This window comes from Rhinoraja longicauda, chromosome 25, assembly GCF_053455715.1.
Source record: "Rhinoraja longicauda isolate Sanriku21f chromosome 25, sRhiLon1.1, whole genome shotgun sequence".
In the NCBI taxonomy this organism is placed as follows: Eukaryota; Metazoa; Chordata; class Chondrichthyes; order Rajiformes; family Arhynchobatidae; genus Rhinoraja; species Rhinoraja longicauda.
Window position 1 is genome coordinate 16,516,984 of NC_135977.1, and position 22,060 is coordinate 16,539,043.

Below are 22,060 nucleotides of genomic sequence, written 5' to 3' on the forward strand. Positions count from 1 at the left end.
TGACAGGAAATGCAACCAAGGTTGAAATAATTCTTCTTTGGAGTTCAAGTATCATTTTGGTAAAATATTCTTGAGTTCAAAGGAGCTGAGCATTTTCTTCATCTATTAATGATGCAAGCTGTCCGTTGATGTATTTTTAAAAAATAGTGTATAGAATGGGTTTTAATTTAAGCTTGTTCAAAGATTTTTTAAAAATCAATCCAGCTTTTTGGAACCAGCTGCAAAATTAAGCTTCTGCATTTAGCAAGCAGTGCAGAATCACTGACTTAAATAAAATTTACCCTGGTACATCCATATTGTTCACAAATATTTTGCAACACCTTGAAAATGAGATGTGCCCTGTCCATATTCTGCCACGGTTTGTTACAGGTCACGGGTTTTAATTATTTTTACAATTGTCTGTTGAAACCCTCCAGAAAAACTGCTGCACCCAAATAACTCCAAGGCTGCATTTTAGGCACATTACGCTGTAAAGGTTCAGGGGCTCTGGGTCAGAGTGAGTAGGAGATGATGTCCTCGGGTGTGATGTGCATGAAACATTCTCAACTATAGTGTCAATTTCAGTAGATTTTTTTGCTTCCAATATCACTTTTCCACCCGTAACCATTTTTGTTTATTTACTTATGAGATCTTATCGGCAAAGCTGATATTTATTATCTAAACATCCCTGGTGGCACTTGAGGAAATGAGTTGGCTTCTTGAATCTCTACAATCCTGCAGTGAGAATTCCAGGATTGGAACTGAGTGACCACGAATTAATTAAAACATATTTCCAATTAATATATTTAATTTCCAATTAAATCAAATATGATTTAAAATATTTTTTTAAATCTTTCCATTTCCTCATTAATTTATCTTACTCTGTTTCTACTAAGCAGTCTCTAGATTATTCAAATTTTAATCTAAGTCAGTGTGATTGGTCTGTCTGGTTTTCCCTTCCTCCTCAGATTTTTAACCTTACTGAAATGTTTGCTCACCTTTTAAATATTTTTGGTTTTGATGATCGTTTAGGAATGAAAGATTAACATTATTTTACTTTTACAGATGTGACTCACCTGTTTCTTCCGTTACTTTCTGAGTAGATTTCAGGAGAGGATGCAACCAAGATGACTAAGTTTTTACAGAGTTTGTTTTCACCATATTTCTAAAGCTGTGTGATGAGAGAACTGGGGACAAACTATTCCAAGTCTTGTATTAGGATACTGCCACAATATGCTTCTCGTAACTGTGGGGTTCTGCAAAATAAGCTGGTCTAAAAATGAGATGAGAAAGATGTGTAGAGCTATAAGAAATCAAGAGTTTTACAGTATAAATTGAAATAGAGATAAGAAAATTCAGACTGAGGTTGAAAGTGTGAAGGCCAGGGGTGAGAAAAGAGGTTAGTTGTCAGATCTGTTATGGAAAGTGAGCCTTTTTCTTAGGTTGAATATTATTTCTATACTTAATTCCTCCCGCACAGCATGTTCCCTGTGTTAAGCATTCTATCGGTGATGTAATGACGGACTCCTGCTATGACAGCTGTGCTGCTTAAACAACGATGATGTCATAGGACAGATTTCTCAGGGAATGTGTATCCTCGCTTGCATTTGTGTGATCTTGCTGCAGAATACCCCTCTGAATGAGCACAGGCACTGCTCTGCGGTTCACTGAATGCAGGATTTTGGGGGATGCATTTCCATAAATCCTTCTCTCCTCACTAGCTACAGCCACGAGCTTTTGTGCTCGGTATCCAGGTACATGAAACAAGGAGTTGAACACAGAAGCCTTACAATGACTTTCTTCTTTCCTGATCATCCTTGACTTGTGGCTTGATGTTTATTGAACAAAGGTAGGTGTAAATTGGTACTGGATTTTAGTACAGCTATTGTCTTATACAACAGTGAATAATGGTTGCTCTGCTGGATGTGTTAACCTGCCGTGATGATCCAATTCACAGAATATCTACTGTCGCTCCAGAATTTTGTTGGCCAGCAGTGGTGTTTCTAAAAAATTACTAGGTGAAAGCAAATATTTGATGGCTGCTAATCAGGCTGCAACCTGATGGTTTGCAAAAATTGGAACAAACTTGGGTCTTTGTTAGTTATTTTTTCCCCTGAATGAGGTGGATCTGAATATTTATTCCCTGGCCATTTCACAAGCAAATACTTCATCCGAGGTGACAATTTCCCAAGCAGTTCCCCCCATCCTTTACTAGAGCGGGTGCTTCTACCTTGGCCTGTCTTGCTGTGACAGCCAGGTCTCGAGGTCGATTGAACCCACAGAGCCACAAGAGGAGCACATCTGAACATGGCTTAATTGGGTGATCTGCTTTTCTGATTGTGAATGGGGGATAAATCTTTGGATACCACGGCTAACAGCTGATCTGTGAACCGATGTCTTACTTTTGTTGCTCTGTATCTCAGTTATATAGTCATGGAGCTACGTCTTCTGGCAGCTGGTTCCATATTCCTACCACAATTTGAAAATGTTAAATGTCCCTTTTTAATTTTTCCTCTCTTAAATCCATGCACTCGAGTTTTAGACTCCCCTACTCTGGAGGCAAGACTGGCGGTTCATCTTATCAATGCTCATGATTTTATAAACCTCTGTTTGGTCTCCCCTCAGTTTCCTACACTCCAGGGAAAAAAAGTGCTAGGTTATCCAGCCTTTCTATATAACTCAAACCATGACATCCCAACTCCTGTACTCAGTACCCTGACCCCACCTGTGTTGCCTCTTTCAAGGAAATATATATTTCTAACCTAGGTCTCTATCTTCCAAACACTCCCCTGTTTTTACTTTGATGGCTCAGTTTGCCCAGTTGAGGATGAATTATGATCCAGAAACATCCATTCCTATTAACACTGATCCCTGGGAACTAAATTATTAATTGCCAAGAGAGTTTTCAAATAAAATGTTCATCGTGGCTGGCAATATTTTGCTTGTGCATTGAACTGAGGGCGCCGTAACAATTGATAGTTTTCCAGAACCAAAGCCCGTACAGGAAAGTTACCAGTTCAATTGATGATCAGTTTCCATTCTTTAATAAGCTGTCTTCTCTGACATTGACTGTGAATTTATTCAATGGTTATTGTAAAGATCAATTTTTCAATCATCAGAATCAAGATCTGCATATAAAACTGTTGAAAGAGTGGTTTATGGAAATATTCTGACAGCTTCATTTCCTAGTTTCCACAGCTCATGATTACCATTAGTTATTTTGAAGTAATATAATTTTGAATATTAACTGGGAATTTGATTCAACTGAAGCATTTGATTTGACCAGATGGTTCTCAATACAGTTAATTTCATTAAAGACTGTTTAACTTTGACACAATTGTGAATCATTGGGTGAACCAAAAACTGCTTGGAAAGACTCAATTACACATCCGGTTCGACCGTTTGAAGTAAAATACAAAGTGCTGGAGTAACTCAGCAAGTCTGGCAGCATCTGTGGAGGAATTAGATAGGTGTCATTTCGGTCAGAAGCGTCTTCAGGCCCGAAATGTGGCCTATTCGTCCCTTCCACAGATGTTGCCTGGCCTGCTGAGTTTTTTTTGTGATTCCGGCATCTGCAGTTCCTTGTGTCTTGACCTTTTGAAGTGGTATTTGCTGCATGAATTAAATTCTGAGATTCTGAACTTTAAGTAAGACGCGGTGGCAATCAGCACTTGAGAAATCTATTTGTTTCAACTAAATTATTTTACAATCAAAGCCATCCAATGAGTGCATGAAGACTTTTTTCTTGCCATAATCTGACTTATTTTTATAACCAAACTTTTTTGTCTCTGCAGTGGGTTAATGGGCACTTTTATGTGTCAAACATTTTTAAACCCTCAGAATTCTTTGGTTTTCCTTGGCATCTGTTTTCCTTCCGTGACAAAATGCAGGAATCCCATTGTTAAGCATTCCATTGCTTCCCTCCATTCTTTCTGTTCCTCATCTGGAATTTTTGTTCTGGGAGCTTATTAAAAACATACCATTATTTCATGTTAAAAATACCGCAAGGATCACAATGCCACAAGGATCACTAATAACTTTGCTCTTCTTTAAGACATGTCTTCCTTTCAACTGTCACTTTTGATAAATTCAAGAAAAACTTGATTTTCTTAAAATATTCTATCTATTTGAGATTTTGAACCATTTCCTCCATCTTCAATTAGTGTGCTTTTTTTAATCTGAACTATTGCATTAATATTCTCATTGTGTCTATGGTGTTCTCTGTATGGTTGCTGGAAACACATTGAGACGTTTTCTCACATATTGAGAAGTTTTGCAGGATTGGTAAAGCCCCTGTTACTTTTTTCTATCTCTGGCAGGTCCTGAACATGTCAGCTGTCGCTGATCACTAACTCTGAAATTTATCCCATGGCATTCTCTGAATTATGTTATAAAAATTGTGCCCTGTAATGCCAATTAAAGATCATATATGATGCAGCGCTGTGAAGTGGGCATCAAATTCAAGTGAACCACAAATGTGTTCAACTCTATTAATATTTAAAAGATTTTCTTCCACTTTGTGCTCTGCTTTTCAAGCTAGACTATTGTATGGAAATACAGCCAATACCAAGTGTCCGAAGTAACGATCACGTGGATTATGTAACTAACCACATAATTTTACAACATTAAACATGGTTTAACTCGTGTTTAAATAACATTTCAGTATAGATTTTTAAACCAGGGTGATTGGTAATAGTTAATTACTGTAAATAAAAATCGTATTGGCACCACACGGTGAAATTCGTGTAAAATAAACAATGTTGGGTTTTCACATGGAGCTGGGGTCTAATTGACGACTGAGGCATCGGATTAATAAACTGACAGGAAATTAGAGAAAGGTGTGAATAAACGTAATAGGTTTTGGCCTGTGATGTTCCATGGCAAATCACTGGAAATTAATTACTTTCCTCCACTAATAGACAACATTGTCCAAAATAATGTGTTTATTTGTGCAACTGATGCTTCCAAGCATGGAAGTCTTGGGGAGTGTGTTGGAGATCTTGCGTAGTGTAAAGTTGCCCGTTTGAAAGTAAGTGATTTAAAAAGTTTTTACAGCACAATAATGTTTTGCTCGACACAAACAGTTCAGCATTCCTCATTGCACCTGACTCTGTAATCATATTTGAACCACCCTGTTGAGAGGAACCTTCCTGCGGTGTTGCTGTGGTGTGAATTTACCGTGAAATCAACGTCAGGATATGATGGGGGTCACATCCAAATCGATTTAGCAGGGCTCTAAAAGTGACAACCGAAGACCTATTGATGATAGGGACCTGAGGAGGTCGATTTCAACCTTTGTCCAATCTGGTGATCATGTTGCTCATTGGATGAGTCTGGAATGTTGTGAGTCCAGGTCCTCGCAGCGAGGTTCTGGAGGAGTTGGAACTGTGTCTGAAGGCAAGGTGGGTGAACAGGGGAATGGAAGTTAATGAAGGGGACCTGATGAGAATGGGCGTGTGTATATATTGTTGTGTGGGGATTAATGTGGGATATCTGGTACTTGGGCAGAGGGAATGGGAAACCGATGTAGGATTTGAGGAGGATGGGGTATTTAATTGTGAATTTCTTCCCACCAGAAGCAAGGTGGATTTAAGATTGAGGCTGTATTCGGGGAATGAGATTGTAGTTTGAGGCTGTGTCCCGAGGAGGTATGATGTTGCTGAGTGGGTGTCCGGGAGAGTGGACGGGGATGGTGCCGTGGGGATTGGAGCCACATCTGGGGGGGAGATGTGTATGTTTTGCTGCGCTCTGGGACGTTTGTTGGCAGCGGAGGGGTGGGCCGGGTGAGGGGAGGTAGCCGGGCGGGCGGCCGGCCGGTCTCTGCGGGGCTGGGCTGGGCTGGGGGTCGGCTTTGGCTTTGGCTCTGGCTCGGCGGCGACGGCACTCGCAGCCACATCCGCTGCCGGGCGGCGCGCAGACGGCGGGACGGAGCGAGGGTGGGAGAGAGAGAGAGAGGATGTGGAGCAACATGGCGAACTGCTGACCGGTCCGGGGGAGGAGGGCGAGCAGCCGGTGCCCGGAGAGGGACCATGGAGCCGGGCAGCCGGGAGAAGGTGAGGGGAGGGTGGGCGGCCGGCCGGCCGGGGGCGGGGGGGGAGTGAGTGAGGGGCTCCGGGCCCTCTGGGCGCACTTTGGTCACAACTTTGGTCCCGCTCCAACTTCCCGCGAACGATGTCCGCACCTCCTCCCCCTGGTCGCAGTGAGGCCGAGTGAGGGCCGGCGGCCCGTCGTGTACCTCTCCGAGCAAGAAGCGGCAGCCCGCTCAAACCTCCTCCCCCGCGGGGGGGGTGAGGGGAGAGAGGCCGGGAGTGTGAGGGGAGAGAGGCCGGGGGGGGGGGTGAGGGGAAAGAGGCCGGGAGTGTGAGGGGAGAGAGGCCGGGGAGTGAGGAGGGAGGGTGAGGGGTGAGGGGAAAGAGGCCGGGGGGGTGAGGGGAGAGAGGCCGGGGTCGGGGGTCTCTCAGGCCCTGGGGGGGGGGGGTGAGGGGAGAGAGGCCGGGGTCGGGGGTCTCTCAGGCCCTGGGGGGGGGGGTGAGGGGAGAGAGGCCGGGGTCGGGGGTCTCTCAGGCCCTGGGGGGGGGGGGGTGAGGGGAGAGAGGCCGGGGGGGGGGGTGAGGGGAGAGAGGCCGGGGGGGGGGTGAGGGGAGAGAGGCCGGGGGGGGGGGGGGTGAGGGGAGAGAGGCCGGGGGGGGGGGTGAGGGGAGAGAGGCCGGGAGTGTGAGGGGAGAGAGGCCGGGGTCGGGGGTCTCTCAGGCCCTGGGGGGGGGGGGGGGTGAGGGGAGAGAGGCCGGGGGGGGGGTGAGGGGAGAGAGGCCGGGGGGGGGGGGGTGAGGGGAGAGAGGCCGGGGGGGGGGTGAGGGGAGAGAGGCGGGGGGGGGGTGAGGGGAGAGAGGCCGGGGTCGGGGGTCTCTCAGGCCCCGGGGGTGATCGGGGGAGAGAGGCCGGGTGTACGGCCCCCGCCTGGGCCTCAAGCACACCGCACCCCACACCGGCCGCTGCCTGAGGCCGACGTGAGTGAGGGTCTCCAGCGGTGAGGAGCAGTGGGGACGCAGGGCCCGGCCTGGCCGTCGCCGCCCGGGGCTGAATCAGTCTCCCTGCAGACAAGTCCATGGCCATCAGTGCTGGGTTACTGTATAGAACTTGTGCACTAAAGTTTATAACCATCAACTGAGGATCAACAGATGATTCTCCTCCAACTGTGAATGTTTTAGTTTGTCCGCCTCTCTCTGCTGCTCAGTTTGGGGACGAGGGTTTTTTTTGTCGCTGACAAGATTGATGTCCTAATTTGAGGATTGAGTTGACGTTGACTGTGGAGTGAAAGGTTGCAGGTTCACCTGCTTGCTGTGTTCAGTTCATGATCTGAGTTGCACCGAGCAGGGAGGCATTTAATGCAGTCCATTGAACAGGAGGCATCAGTAATACTCAGGCCACACTGTATGTCGTGAGATACAATGTTAGTTATACTCTCGGAGTAAGCTGCTGGTTCTGTGCGGTATGAAACTTTTGAGGTTGGGCAGATTTTTAAAAAAAAGAGCAGTTTAGCTTTAAGAGGGAGAATTGCCAACAAATAAGATGCAATTAATTCAAGATTACAGGAAATAACTTGGCTATCATATTGTACATAAAGTCTCTTCTGCTGATGTCGAGTATCTTGGAAAAATAAATTGTTGCTTCATTTTGGAGCTATTGCCTCAGCAGATGGGTCATGTAATTTGTTTAACAGTTGGATTCATTGCTTTTTTAAGAAATAAAATTCCACAACTTGATTTCAGAACCTACTCCTCGCCCTTGTCATGAACTCGCTTTGATGTGTGCACGTCCTGGTCAGGACCCTTGCCGTTTGGATTGGTTGTGTTTTGGAAGCTCGGTTTATGACCTTATGCATGTTGGTCAAATCCTTCGTTTACACTGGGCATTGTTTCTTTGCACACATAATTTCCTCTATATGTGTTCCTATATTGGAATAGGCTTTTTAAGGGATTTATTTGGCATATTGGCACTAAAATGCCGTGTGAAAATGTTTTAAATCAATACAACATGTAATGCCCAAAATAACATTTTGCAAATTATTCCACCAGTGACAGAACTGTATCCATCAACATTTTATGTTACTGTCTTACACCACTCACTTGCTCCAGGTACAGCCCAAGTTTGTAAATGCAGTCTCAGCTTGAAATGCGGTGTTTTTTATTAGTTCGAGTGAACACAATGGAAAAATGTCATCCACTTGGATTCCAGCTGCTTGCTGGGTCCCTCCCTTCTTGTAGCACAATAACTCAACCGACTCGTTGTAGGGCATGGGACCTGTTTGCTGATCTGCAAAAGCAGGGGTTTGAAGATCAGGAACGTGCCAAGTAAAGCACGTGATGTTATTCAGGTTGTACACAATGTATTGTAAGAGTGGTGTGCATCCTAAAGCTGCCAAAAGACTTGAGTGTTTAAAAACTTGGCGCTTTGTAAGTGCATCGGGAGGAATTTTATTTAGATGAATATTCCAGTCCTGCAGGAGTTATCTGGCGATCTACTGGTCAGTTTCCATTTATTTTTTTTAAAAAACAACTGCATCTTTTTGTGTCTAATTTAGGTTGCTTTTGTGTCCCGTTTCCAGGTTTGTCAGCTCTTTGTGGTCAGTGGTATTGTGATGTTTCCTGAAGGATGTAAAATTCAATTGTGATATTATTACCGCTTACATATCAGATTATTTTCAGTAAATTGCACGGTGATTGGTTTGTTTCTGTGTACATCGGAGGGAATATTTGATAAATGGCAAACACCCTTTTGTAGTTGAGTGATCCAGTTTTCTGTCTGAGTTCTTGCCGATGGAGGCAAAGTATGCAGCCGTGCTGTTATAAGACTCAGCAACTGTCTGTGGAACTCGGGCAATCGGACTTCACCACTGGAATCTTTCTGATTGTCTGCACATTCCAGTATTCAATCTATTCCATGTGTTTAGAGTTAATCTCATGGTTAAATGGGCGAAGCTGCCCTCTGTTGTGGCAGTTCTGGGTGGTCTCTGAAGTTTTCTCATTCAATTCAGTTCCTCGGGTTTTCATTTGAAGCATTTGAGGGGAGAGGAGCAGAAATCACGGGTGCGGTGGAATTTACTTAATTGTATGCTTTCTTTTGCACCACTTTTTTTTCTGTCTTGGTACGCAGTTTATCAATTATTGCTCTTTGCTTGTGGGTTATTGGGAGGCTACGAGATGCAGAATTAAAATGTCAACTGCTTCGTTGTTTTGCTGCGTCGCTGGTGGGAGTATCAATTGAAAAGCTGGTGCACCCCACTCCAAGAACTGGAGGCACTGTTTTTACTACTAAATGATTTTCACATGCATTCATTTTTATTTTTACTAGACATAAAAGCTGCATCTGTTGCGCATTCCTGCTCTTTGGGCAGCTCTTTACTGATCTTTGATGATTGCCTCTTTTGTAACCTTGCATTATTGGGTTGGTTCTTTCTGCGCTGCTATTGTTTATCATGAGGCTGCAAGATCTGTAAGGCAGAAGAAGTGAAATTCAGCTTGAGCTGACTTAGTCGTCAAACCCCAGGAACACTGTTCTCAACCCCTGTGTATGCTAGAGATTTAACTGTGGCATTCCCAATCCAATCAATTCTGAAGATAGACAACAAATTCTGGACTTGCTTGCGTTTTGAACTTGAGAAACATCTATCTCCCGACCTATATGTGTGTGAAAGTCTGCAGCCAAACTTCTTTAAGATATTTGAACCGTAGTGGCTAAGTTTGTCTGCTTGTTGAGCATTGTCACCTGTACCGAATTAGTTCATATCAACTGGGGTGTTATACTAAGGCTTGGCTGACGTTTCCCTTCATCAACCCAGTTGGACAACTGGTTAAATGATATTGTAGTGTGCATTTGTTACTTCAGAGATTGACGGACGACTTGATCACAGATGATGGGAAAGTCTGCAAACGAGTCCAATCTCTGATCATACAGGTGCATTTCCAGGAGGGAGTTATGATAAGAAACTCCAGGACGCTTCACCAGCTGTTAACCCAACCGATGGCAAGTCGTCCCAGTATGACAAGCCCCCCATGGATAGAAGATAACTCGGCGCAGGTGGGACTGGTCTGCACCCCACAGCTACCCAACGAGGAGGTCGTCTTGCTCACCAAAGATTCGGTAATGTGAAAGAACTGATGGGTTCTACACCTGCATAGGCACTTTCACAGGAAGATGGTGGATGTCTCTTGAATAATGTGGTTGGATGGAGAATAATGCACAGTTGACTTCACAGTCTGAATGTTGGGGGTGTGGCAAAGTACTTTCCATAGTGTGACATTTTATTCAATATTGTCTCAATCTGCATAGGATGATGACCATCTGGGCAAAGTGCAGAGAATGAGGGAGGATTGTCAGAAGAGGGTGGAGAGGGAGCAAATGGGCTAGAAAGAGGGCAAATGAGACTGCAAACTCTACACTGGTTTTCTCTTATTGCTGTCTCTCCTCTTCTCCACCCAAGGCTGTCATCTTCTGCTCCGTAGCAGCTTTAAATTGTGACAAGCTCTCCATTGCTTTCTCAGTTGCATTCTATCCAGTTGTCTTACTTTCACCACTGCAGATTCTTCAGTGCTATGTGTACCACCTGTCTGTTTCCTCATCATTCCTGATTTTAGTTTCTTTGATCTTATTCCTTTACCATTATCTCTCACCAGATTCTATAAACGATAAGGGTATGTGAATGTATTTTATTTTTTCCCCCCTATCGTATCTATGTGGAACGCTTACCCTGAGAGCAAAGTGCAATTGTTTTTGGTAATTTGTCTGTCGGCACTGTACTACTGGAGATTGAGCAGCAGTACATTTCTAGATAGACACAAAATGCTGGAGTTACTCGGCGGGACAGGCAGCATCTCTGAATGGAAGTAATGCTGCCTGTCCCGCTGAGTCCAGCAGTTTGTGTCTATCTTCAGTATAAGCCAGCATCTGCAGCACATTTCTAGTGTCACCACATGCATTTATTTAGCGCCGTTAACACACTGCAGCAAGCATCAAACAGAAGAAGCAAATCTGGCAGCGTGTCAGAGGGGTGACCAACAGGTCGGTCAGAATGGTCAGCGGAGAGTGGTATAGAGTTGGGAAAGATTCTGGATCATAGGAGCTGAAGAGGAACATTGCTCCAGGTTGTGGAGCAATGGGACAGTCTGGGAGGGTGCACGCATCCAGGAGCACTGGTGACGTCATCGATCGAAGAGGGATTTGGAAAACAATGGGAACTGCAAAACTGAGCTGCCAGAAAATGTAGAAGCTCTCCCATTACTTTTATAAAACACAGTTCCATGTTTTGTACATCAGGACTGCGAAGATCAGACACTGCCAAAGTTGGGCACATTGCCTTGCACCCAGTGTGGTACAGGCTCCATAATGTCCGAAACATGACACCTGGTAACTAGTGGTACAGGCTCTGTAATGTACTGTACACGACACCTCCTTGAGACCAATTGTTTTGTCTCACTCCGTTCACCATGTCACCATTTTTACCCTTTTTTCATTAAAATGTGTAGAGATGATGAAATGAACAAATTCTTCCAAAGGTGTGACTTCTACGTTCGTAGGTGTCATAAAAACACAAAGTCAAATATAAAAGTTATATTGAAGCTAGTGTTGGTTAACCTGCTGATAACTTAGTAACGCACATTCCTAAACATCTTTCTTCCTCCCATCCTGACCTATGTGGCTTCCGGAATTTGCATTTGCATTAGGGTTTGGTTTTAAGTGACTGGATGCAGTGGTGTGCAGAGTGGGGTCTGATTGCGCAGTGTCTTTGAGCGTTGCATGATGCTAAAGCTGGGTGAGCGTGTGCACTGAGGAGGAAAATAAGCAAATGACTAACGCAACACGAAGTAATGCTATGTTCTTTCAAACTGAATCTTAAATGGCAAGCAATTAAAACAGCAGGACTTTTCAGATGATCTGAAAATCCCAGTGAGTTAGAAAGTATTGAAATAATCTTGATTTGAGTGAAAAGAAGTGTGATGTGATGCTTTCTGACAGGTTCATTACCGAGAAAGTTGGAGGAAAAGTTGATGGAGAGAAGCCAGGGGAAGCTGGAGAGGAGTGGGGGGATGGGGCAGGGGGCGAGACGGTAGGAGAGAGCAGAGACGACAGCGGGGGAGGCTGGCACTCTGAGAGTTTGAAATTCTGATTTTTATCGGGAAACAACAGTAAATGAATCGTGGAACCTTGAAAGCTCCTGCGTTGCCATGGCAATTAAGTGGCAGGAGGTCCTGCAACACTGGCCCTGCATTCAGTTTATGGAAGAGGATATATTTTCAAACCTGTGGAGGACGTGAACACTGAGTTGCCTTTGCAAAGACTTAGTGTTCGGCTTCTATCAAAATAATTCTACGTAGTTTGTCAGTAATATATTTAATCCACACTTAATTTGATAATACCCTTTCTCCGTGGAAAGTTGTTACAGTATTCGAGGAGCATCATTGTCGGTACCTGGTTTGGTTTCTCTCTCTCGGCTTCCAGTAGGACTTTTTTTCCCTCTCTCACTGTATGCACGGACCTGTGTCTACACGTACGTATTTCTGTGCATACTTTGGGTAAATAGTTTTTTCAAGTGCCTCCAAGATGCAATAAATATTAAAGATTAAGGGTTCATAGCATTCATAACAAGAAGATTTGAGTATAGGAGCAGGGAGGTTCTGCTGCAGTTGTACAGGGCCTTGGTGAGACCGCACCTGGAGTATTGTGTACAGTTTTGGTCTCCTAATCTGATGAAAGACATTCTAGCCTTAGAGGGAGTTCAGAGAAGGTTCACCAGATTGATCCCTGGGATGGCAGGACTTTCATATGAAGAAAGACTGGATAGACTAGGCTTATACTCGCTGGAATTTAGAAGACTGAGGGGGATTCTTATAGAAACATAAAATTCTTAAGGGGTTGGAGAGGCTAGATGCGGGAAGATTGTTCCCGATGTTGGGGAAGTCCAGAACCAGGGGTCACAGCTTAAGGATAAGGGGGAAGTCTTTTAGGACCGAGATGAGAAAACATTTCTTCACACAGAGAGTGGTGAGTCTGTGGAATTATCTGCCACAGAAGGTAGTTGAGGGCAGTTCATTGGCTATATTTAAGAGGGAGTTAGATGTGGCCCTTGTGGCTAAAGGGATCCGGGGGTATGGAGAGAAGCCAGGTACAGGTTACTGAGCTAGATGATCAGCCATGATCATATTGAATGGCGGTGCAGGCTCGAAGGGCCGAATGGCCTACTCCTGCACCTATTTTCTATGTTTCTATGTTTAATATCACACATTTCTTCTTACATCATCTCCAAACTAAGGTGCAGGGGAGGTGACTAGAACTAATATTTTGTAACGGACTGGATTAAGCGCAGAAGAGTTTTCACAAATGGAAGGATTGCTCATTAACACAGATACATTATCACACAATGAGCCAACTGTCTTGTGTGAAGGTAGACAAATCTCTAGGGCCTGATCAGATATATCCGAGGACATTGCAGGAAACGAGAGAAGAAATTGCGGGAGCCCAGGTTGAAATTTACGAGTCGTCTTTAAATACAGGTGTCAGAAAACTGGAGGGAGGCAATTGTGCCTCTTTTCAAGAAGGGCTGCAGGGAAAATGCTGGAAACTATAGGCCAGTGAGCTTAACATCTGTAGTTGGAAAGTTACTGGAGAATATTCTGAGGGATAGGATATACAGGCATTTGGATGGGCAAGGGCTGATTAGGGACAGTCAGCATGGTTTTGTACGTGGGAGCTCGTGTCTCACAAATCTGATTGATTTTTTTGAAGACATGACCAAAAAGGTCGACGAGGGCAGAGCTGTGGATGTTGTGTACATGGATTTCAGTGAGGCATTCGACAAGGTTCCGCATGGTAGGCTGCTCTGGAAGGTTAGATCGCATGGGATCCAAGGAGAAATAGCTGAATGGATAACAAATTGGCTTCTTGGATGGAAGCAGAGTGCAATGGTGGAAGGTTGCTTCTCGGACTGGAAGCCTGTGACTAGTGGTGCGCCTCAGCGTTCGGTGCTGGGCCTGTTACTCTTTGTCATCCACTTCAATGATTTGGATGAGAACATACAGGGCAGGATTAGCAAGTTTGCTGATGATCCAAAAGTGAGTGGTTTTGCAGATAGTGAAGATGGTTGTGAGCGACTGCAGTTGGATCTGGATCGATTGGCCAGGTGGGCGGAGGAATGGTTGACGGAATTTAATACAGAGAATTGCGAGGTGTTGCATTTTGGGACGTCAAACAAGGGCAGGACCTACACAGTAAATGGTGGGCTTCTGGGTAGTGTTGTAGGGCAGAGGGACCTAGGAGTACAGGTGCATGGTTCCTTGAAGGTCAAGTCACAGGTAGATAAGGTGGTCAAAAACGCTTTTGGAACTTTGGGCTTCATTAGTCAGTATTGAGTACAGAAGTTGGGAGGTCATGTTGCAGTTGTAGAAGTCGTCAGTGAGACCACATTTAGAATATTGTGTTCAGTTCTGGGCACCACGTTATAGGAAAGATATTGTCGAGCTTGAAAGGGTTCAGAAAAGATTTGTGAGGATGTTACCAGGATTAGAGGATGTGAACTGCAGTGAGAGGTTGAGTAGGCTGGGTCTCTATTCCATGGTGCGCAGGAGGATGAGGGGGGATCTTACAGAGGTACACAAAATCATGAGAGGAATAGATCAGGTAGATGCACAGTGCCACTTGCCCAGAGTAGGGGAATCGAGGACCTGAGGACATAGGTTCAAGGTGAAGGGGAAAAGATTTAATAGAAATCCGAGGGGTAACTTTTTCACACAAAGGGTGGTGGGTGCATGGAACAAGCTGCCAGAGGAGGTAGTTGAGGCTGGGACTCTCTCATCGCATAAGAGACAGTTAGACAGGTACATGGATAGGACAGGTTTGGAGAGATATGGACCAAGTGCAGGCAAGTGGGACTAGTGTAGCTGAGACATTGTTGGCCCGTGTGGGCAAGTTGGGCCGAAGGGCCTGTTTCCACACTATATCACTCTATGACTCTATTAAAAAAAAATTGAAATAATTCTGCTCCACAAAAAAAAACTGGCATCAGTCTTAAGTGTGGCAAACTTTATAACTCCATGGTTAGATCAAAACTGGAAGTGTTGGATCTGGGTGTAGGGAGTTGTGCAGGGTGAGAATGGGGATGGTGGGTGGTGGTGAGTGGGTCACAGCAGAGATAACGTTATTGAAATCATCAGAATCACAGATGTACAGCATGGAAGGCCCTTCAGCCCACTTTGTCCATGTTAACCAAGTTGGCATAGGGGGCTAGTCCCATTTAACTGCATTTACCCATAGCCCTCCAAGTCCTCCCTGCCTATATATCTCTCCAAATATCTTTTAAAGGTCTTAACTGTATCTGATTATATAACTTCCTCTGACAGCTCATTCCAGATACGGACTACCCTTTGATTGGAAAAAGTTGCCCTTGAGGTCCCTCTTAAATCTGTTCCCTCTCACTTTAAGCCTATGCCCTTAGTTTAGGAATCGATTAACCTGGGGAAATGACTGAATCTTCATTTTATCCATGCCCCTTATGATCTTGTACACCTCTAAGGCCAACCCCTCAGCCTCCTGCGCTCCAAAGAAAAAAAAGTCCCAGCCTATCCAACCTCCGTCTATAACTCAAGCCTGCAAACTAAGGTTTGTTTATCAACAGTAAGAGATTTTACAAGCTTCTACACTTGGAAAGTTTGGCATTGTTCAGTCTACAATGAAGGAAGGAAAATGTGTTAAATGTATGTTTCACAAGCACATGACATCCCAGCGCATTTAACAGTCATTGAAGTTAATACCGCTCAGTCACTGGTAAAAGGTACAATTCTTGACAGCTAGTTTGCAGACAGCAGGGTCACATAAACACCGATGTCACGACGAGCTAAACTGGTTTTGTGGTAATTTGGCAAATATTGTCGTAGCATTTGGCCATTAACCTTGTGCCTGCTCTCTCTCGGTCAGATCATGGCTGGCTGATCTTAGCCTCAACTTTATTTTCCTGACTGCTCCCATTTGCTTTTGATTTCTCTAAAGTCAACACATCTATCTCCGCCCTGACTCTGTTGGACAGGTTGACCAGAAACCTTGTAGATGGACAGACTAATCCTTTTGCCCCTTGCTGTCCATGCCCAACGTTTGAGGGATGCTTGGGTGGAGGTTCACCGTGTAGTGCGGACATCACTGATGCACGATTGGGGCAATATGACTGGCCCTTGGACACTCCTCAAAGTAGCACCAGAACATTGCGTGTGTGTGTGTGTGTGTGTGAAAATAGCAGCAAGAAATCACTACGGATGTGACCAGGTTAAAACTGAGAAAAGAGCCCGCTATAAAGGGTCTCTGAAAATGAATGGTCTTTTCAACAATGCAAATGTTTAAATATCTTCAGATGAAATTTGCAGTAAAAAGAACATGATCATATGAACTGCGCAACTCCCCAGACAGACTCTGAGGCACTTGAAGGCAGCAATGAATTGCTCCTGCCCATTTATGGAAACAAAAGTCTTTTTGATTTTTGTATTGCCTTGGAGAAAGATGAACGTAAACATTGAACTTGGGTTCCCCCAGACCCAGAGGATACTGGTATTCCCCAGGCATCTGATCTGTGGTCAGCTTTCACATTTTCATTGTTGGTTTGCTAGATATATAAAGAATCATGTACCTTGCAGTTTCAGCATTACTTTACTTTGGTTCTCTGTGTTGTCTGTTTTGCCATATTGTTCTTTGCTTATTTCCTTCCCCACATTATTCCTGCTCTTCCAAAATACCTTAGAAGTTATGAAGTTAAGCCAGTTGAAACAATACAAATCAATGTCTAGGAAGGAACTGCAGATTCTGGTTTAAATCAAACATGGACACAAAAAGCTGGAGTAACTTGACGGGTCAGGCAGCATCCCTGGAGAAAAGGAATAGTTGACGTCACCTATTCCTTTTCTCCAGAGATGTTGCCAGACCCGCTGAGTTACTCCAGCTTTTTGTCTATATTCAATACAAATCAAACTTGCAGGAGGGAGTGTTTAAAAGAAAGTTCTGTCTCAGGTGATGGTGAGATTTGCTATTGGCACTACCATCAGTTAAAATCAAATAGTTAAAATACTGTTACTTTCTTTAACCCAATATTGGTTGGTTTGATTGAAAGTTACAGCATGGAAACAGGCACTCTGGCCCACTGAAGATAGACACAAAATGCAGGGGTAACTCAGTGGGACAGGCAGCATCTCTGGGGAGAAGGAATGAGTGACGTTTCTGGTTGAGACCCTTCAGCCTGAAGAAGGGTCTTGACCCGAAACGTCACCCATTCCTTCTCTCCAGGGATGCTGCCTGTCCTGCCGAGTTACTCCAGCATTTTGTGTCTATCTTCGATTTAAACCAGTATCTGCAATTCTTTCCTGCACCTTTGGCCTACCGAGTCCATATCGACCACTGATCACCCATTCACACTAGTTCTATGTTATCCCACTTTCGCATTCACTCCCAACACACTGGCGGCAATTTACAGAGGGCAATTAACCTACAAACCCGCATGTTCTTTGGACGTGGGAAGAAGCCGGAGCACCTGGAGGAAATCTGCACGGTCAATGTACAAGCTCCACACAGACTGCACCCGAGGACGACCTGGGGTCTCTGACGCTGTGCGGCAGCAGTTCGACCAGCTGTGCCACTGTGCCGCCCTGCTTTAGGCAGTAGCTTTGAACATTTGGTATAATATTCAAGTAAAAGGCTTGCCTGTCTGTGGTGTGCAAGCATGCTGGTTAGATTGATAGCACATGTTAACTTGTTAAAACGAAGACTTGCTGAATCAAAGCTTCCTTTATTTCTAGCTTCCTTTCTCTCTGATGCTCCAGCGCTCTGCATGGAAGCATTTGGCTTGTGTTGCTTGATCTTGTCAGATTATTCAGTCCCTTTGCAGAGAGGATTTGAGGTAGAACCAAAAACATGGTTCAGAAACAGTACTGAGAGAGAGAGCCTTGTGGATAACCGTAAGGAATGTTATTAGTACAACCTGGAATTCAAAGACGTCTGATAAGTTGTAAACCCCATGCTAAAATATAAGCATACTGAACCATGAAATCACAGAATAGAATCTCAGAGGCTTGTTTTCTATTCAGCTCTGGCCACCAAGGCAGGAGAAAGGAGTTTCACTGACACCAATGCCCTAGAATTTGGAGCTTTGAGTTAGAAATTTAGAAGAGACCTGAAATGTTACACGCAAATTATCATGTGGCCTTCTAGAATGTGAAATGGTACAGAAAAAAATAAAGCTGGAAAATTAAACTTAATACTGATGAGTGCACTCCTTTATCATTTACTGACTCTGAGTTTGAGATCGTCATGTTTCCTTGTTCTTATTTGGATGCTTGTATTAATACAGAGGTTAGCAATATTGGAATTCTCTGAGCACTGCCTTCTGTGGCTTAGACAAAGGACCTTCTTGGCAGGTTTGAGATGAGATAAGAGACAATAAACTGGTCTGTACATTCCAAATACTTGTATTAAGCTGCCACTAATTTTAAACACGAGGAAACGTGGCCCCTCCACTTGCAAGGCAATGGCCGTGCGAAGCTGGTGTATACCTGTTCTTTCATACTTAAGTGTTCAACCAAACTTGCATATCTTTATTGAAGCTGATGACACAATAGCTGCACTCCACTTCCCTGCACTGAGAACAACGGGCTTGAAAATGGTGCCCATCTGACAACTCTGTATACCATCTCGGTGCACTACTTCTGTACACTTGTATTGTCTCTGAGATGCTTATCTAAGATGTGTATGTGCTTATGTATGGTGATACATGTACTGAACTGTATACAAAAATGGATTTCACTACCTCGGTACATGTGACAAATAAAGTGCCATTGAACCACTGAGCTGCATTGTGCTGCTAATTGACAGACCAAACCCAAACAATACACTAGCTAGTTTCGTTCAAGTGTGCAATTGTAATGTGAATAAAAAGGTAGTGTCCAATTCACAGCACAAACATGATTTGCTTCCTTGTAACTCAGGACCACACACATTCATAACAGAGCTACACTGAGAAGATGAGAAGTCAGGTCTGTGTCCTAAACAACATCTGGAAACTACAAAGCTCAAAATGTGGCAACCCCCCCCAACCCACAATACAATGTGACCTTGGTATAGGGCACCAGTGGAGAATAGTAGCTGCAAAACATCAAACCAAACATTGCAATCTTGTACATCCTTGCAGGAATGCCAAGTGTGGCCAGCCATGGATACAGGAAGCAGAGGATGCCAGTGAGTCCGTACGGACACACTGCTACATAGAACGAACAGCTGAGGTCAGACAGGAGCTTCCTCTTGCCAGCACAGTGACCATAAATCCACACCTCGGGTCATCTATCCTGTCAGTTTTGCTGCTCTTACGCCTGGAAGCTGGTTGCTGGGGAATGGGGACAAGGTGTTGGAGAATGCTGGTGAACGACACGGGAAGCAGAGCTGTATTTGCAGAGTACGGGTCAGCACCAGGCTGTTGCTCAATGCAGTTGTGACCAGTCTACGCACCCATGTTAATCCCAATGTCTGACCACCACCTGTCAATCCCGCAAACTATCAGCAGTCAGAGTTTGGAAGGATGCACTTTATGGAAAGTCGAGGAAAAATACAACATTTGGAATGTAAGAGTAGCCGAGCAGATGGGACGTGTGGATTTGAATGCCAGTGTGAAATCAAGAATGTCAGGGAAGTGAGACACTGGAATCAGGAATAAGATCAACAGAACATTATTTCACAAGGATAGACAAAATGCTGGAGTAACTCAGCGGGACAGGTAGCATCTTTGGAGAGGAATGGGTGATGTTTTGGGTCGAGGTCATTCTTCCGACAGTCTGAAGAAAGGTCTCGACCTGAAATGTCACCCATTCCTTCTCTCCAATGATGCTGCCTGTCCCGCTGAGTTACTCCAGCATTTAGTCCATTTTCAGTGTAAACCAGCATTTGCAGCTTCTATCTACACATTATTTCACACGGGCCAGGTGACCAATATCTTGGATTTATTGTCTCAGAATAACATGTCTTAAAATGTAATTAATTAAATAAATTTTAAATTGCACATGTGTACTGTAATTACATTCTATTACAGTTGTGAGTTTTTCTGAGCTGAGAATAAACTCAGTTTTACAGATGACCATTAAGTGGTTTAGATTTGCTTGAGGCGTTTGAAAGATCTCGTGGGAATCTGAGTGTATGAAAATAACTGCAGATTCTATGTTTCTATTAGTGGAATCAAGGGATATGGGGAGAAGGCAGGCACGGGGTATTGATTGCGGACGATCAGCCATGATCACAATGAATGGCGGTGCAGGCTCAAAGGGCCGAATGGCCTCCTCCTGCACCTATTTTATATGTTTCTATGCTGGTACATATCAAAGGTATTTATTTCACAAAATGCTGGAGTAACTCAGCAGGTCAGGCAGCATCTCAGGAGAGAAGGAATGGGTGACTTTTCGGGTCGAGACCCTTCAGACTGATGTCAGGGGGGCGAGACAAAGGAAGGATATAGGTGGAGACAGGAAGATAGAGGGAGAACTGGGAGGGGGGAGGGGAAGAGAGGGACAGGAACTATCTAAAGTTGGATTATAGGTGGAGACAGGAAGATAGAGGGAGAACTGGGAAGGGGAGGGGAAGAGAGGGACAGAGGAACTATCTAAAGTTGGATTTAAAGTGGGAATCTGAGTGCTCAGAGGGCAAACGATATAATTATATTGGTGCTGAGCATCATACTGGAGGTTGATGTAGTGTAACTTTGGAAGTTCTGTTGTAGTTAGTTACCCGAGCCTGCGACTGATCTTCCTGGAGCAGTCCCTGCTCCTTGTTGCTGATGACTGCCCTGTCTCCAGGGAGTGTGCACTTACTGCTCTGTGGGACTTCACTGGTCTCAAATGTCAAACAGCTGATAATAGGTCCCCACCAGTGGAGCTCTGAGAGGACACTGCTCGGAGTCTGCGGTGTGTTTCCAGGATCAGTGTGCGGTGCCATTGCCGGTGCAGACTCGGCTTCCTCAGCATCCTACCATCGGGCCAGTTACCGCTGATGTCATGGCTGTGTTTTATCACCACAGTCGGTCACCTTTGTCCTCAATCTCTGCCTTGGGCTCTCTCCAGCTGGATGCTCACAAGTTCATTGAGTAAGTCGCCATGGTCCCTGTGCCAGGGCCAGTGACTGCATCACCGTCGAGCGGGCACCAGCAATCAAAAGGTAATGACCGTGGTGTTCTCAGCAGAAAGCTTCTGTAGTGGGTGAGAGGGACACACTGAAGAAACACCCACTCTGGAAATGAGCCAGTGCTATGCATTGATCCGTGGGGGCGTTGTTCTGACAACTCTGCTCTGCTTAGAGTCCTTCAGCACAGAAACAGGCCCTTTGGCCCACTGTGGCCATGCCGGCCTTTTTGCACTCCAAAACTAATCCCATTTGCCTACATAAAGACCCTATCCCTCTGTGTCTTGCCTGTTCAAAAGTCTCCCACTGATGAATCCGAGAGGCATGCGCCAGTGTCCCAGCGTGTGTCAGATACTCATCCCGCCCCATCTCCATCTCACTCCCCATCTCCATCTCACTCCCCACCCTGCCCCATCTCACTTCCCACCCCACCCTGTCCTATCTCCATCTCACTCCCCACCCCTCTCCATCTCATTCCCTGCCCCATCTCATTCCCCACCCTGCCTCATCTCCTGCTCACTCTCCACACCACTCCATCTCTATCTTACTCCCCACCTCCTGTGCATTCCCCGCCCCATCCCATCTGCTCACTCCACACACCAGCCCATCTCCAGCGCATTCCCCACCCCTCTCTGTCTCCACCCCACCTCCTGCGCACGTCCTGTCGCACCCCACCCCATTGATTGCACACGTCCTATCGCACCCTTCTCCATCTTCTGCACTCCTCTCATCCCGTCACATCTGCTCACTTCCAACCATATCCCACCCTCACCGGTCTGAAATGTTACTCTGTTTTTCACTCCGCAGATAAGAGTGGCACAGTGTTGCAGCTAGTGGGGCTGCTGTCTCGGTGCTACAGAACCGGGATCAACCGTGAACTTGGGGACTGTCGAGAGTCACG

The 22,060-nt window shown here is 45.1% G+C and overlaps 1 protein-coding gene across 1 annotated transcript in view; it reads left to right on the forward strand.

Annotated features, from left to right (window-relative positions):
- The first annotated feature begins 5,858 nt into the window (after positions 1–5,858).
- Positions 5,859–22,060, forward strand: part of LOC144605865 (uncharacterized) — a 126,502-nt gene continuing 110,300 nt past the window's right edge. Inside the window, exon 1 of the mRNA XM_078421485.1 lies at positions 5,859–6,032. Coding sequence (XP_078277611.1) covers positions 6,009–6,032 — 24 coding nt within the window. The 5' untranslated portion in view covers positions 5,859–6,008. The remainder of the gene's footprint in view (positions 6,033–22,060) is intronic.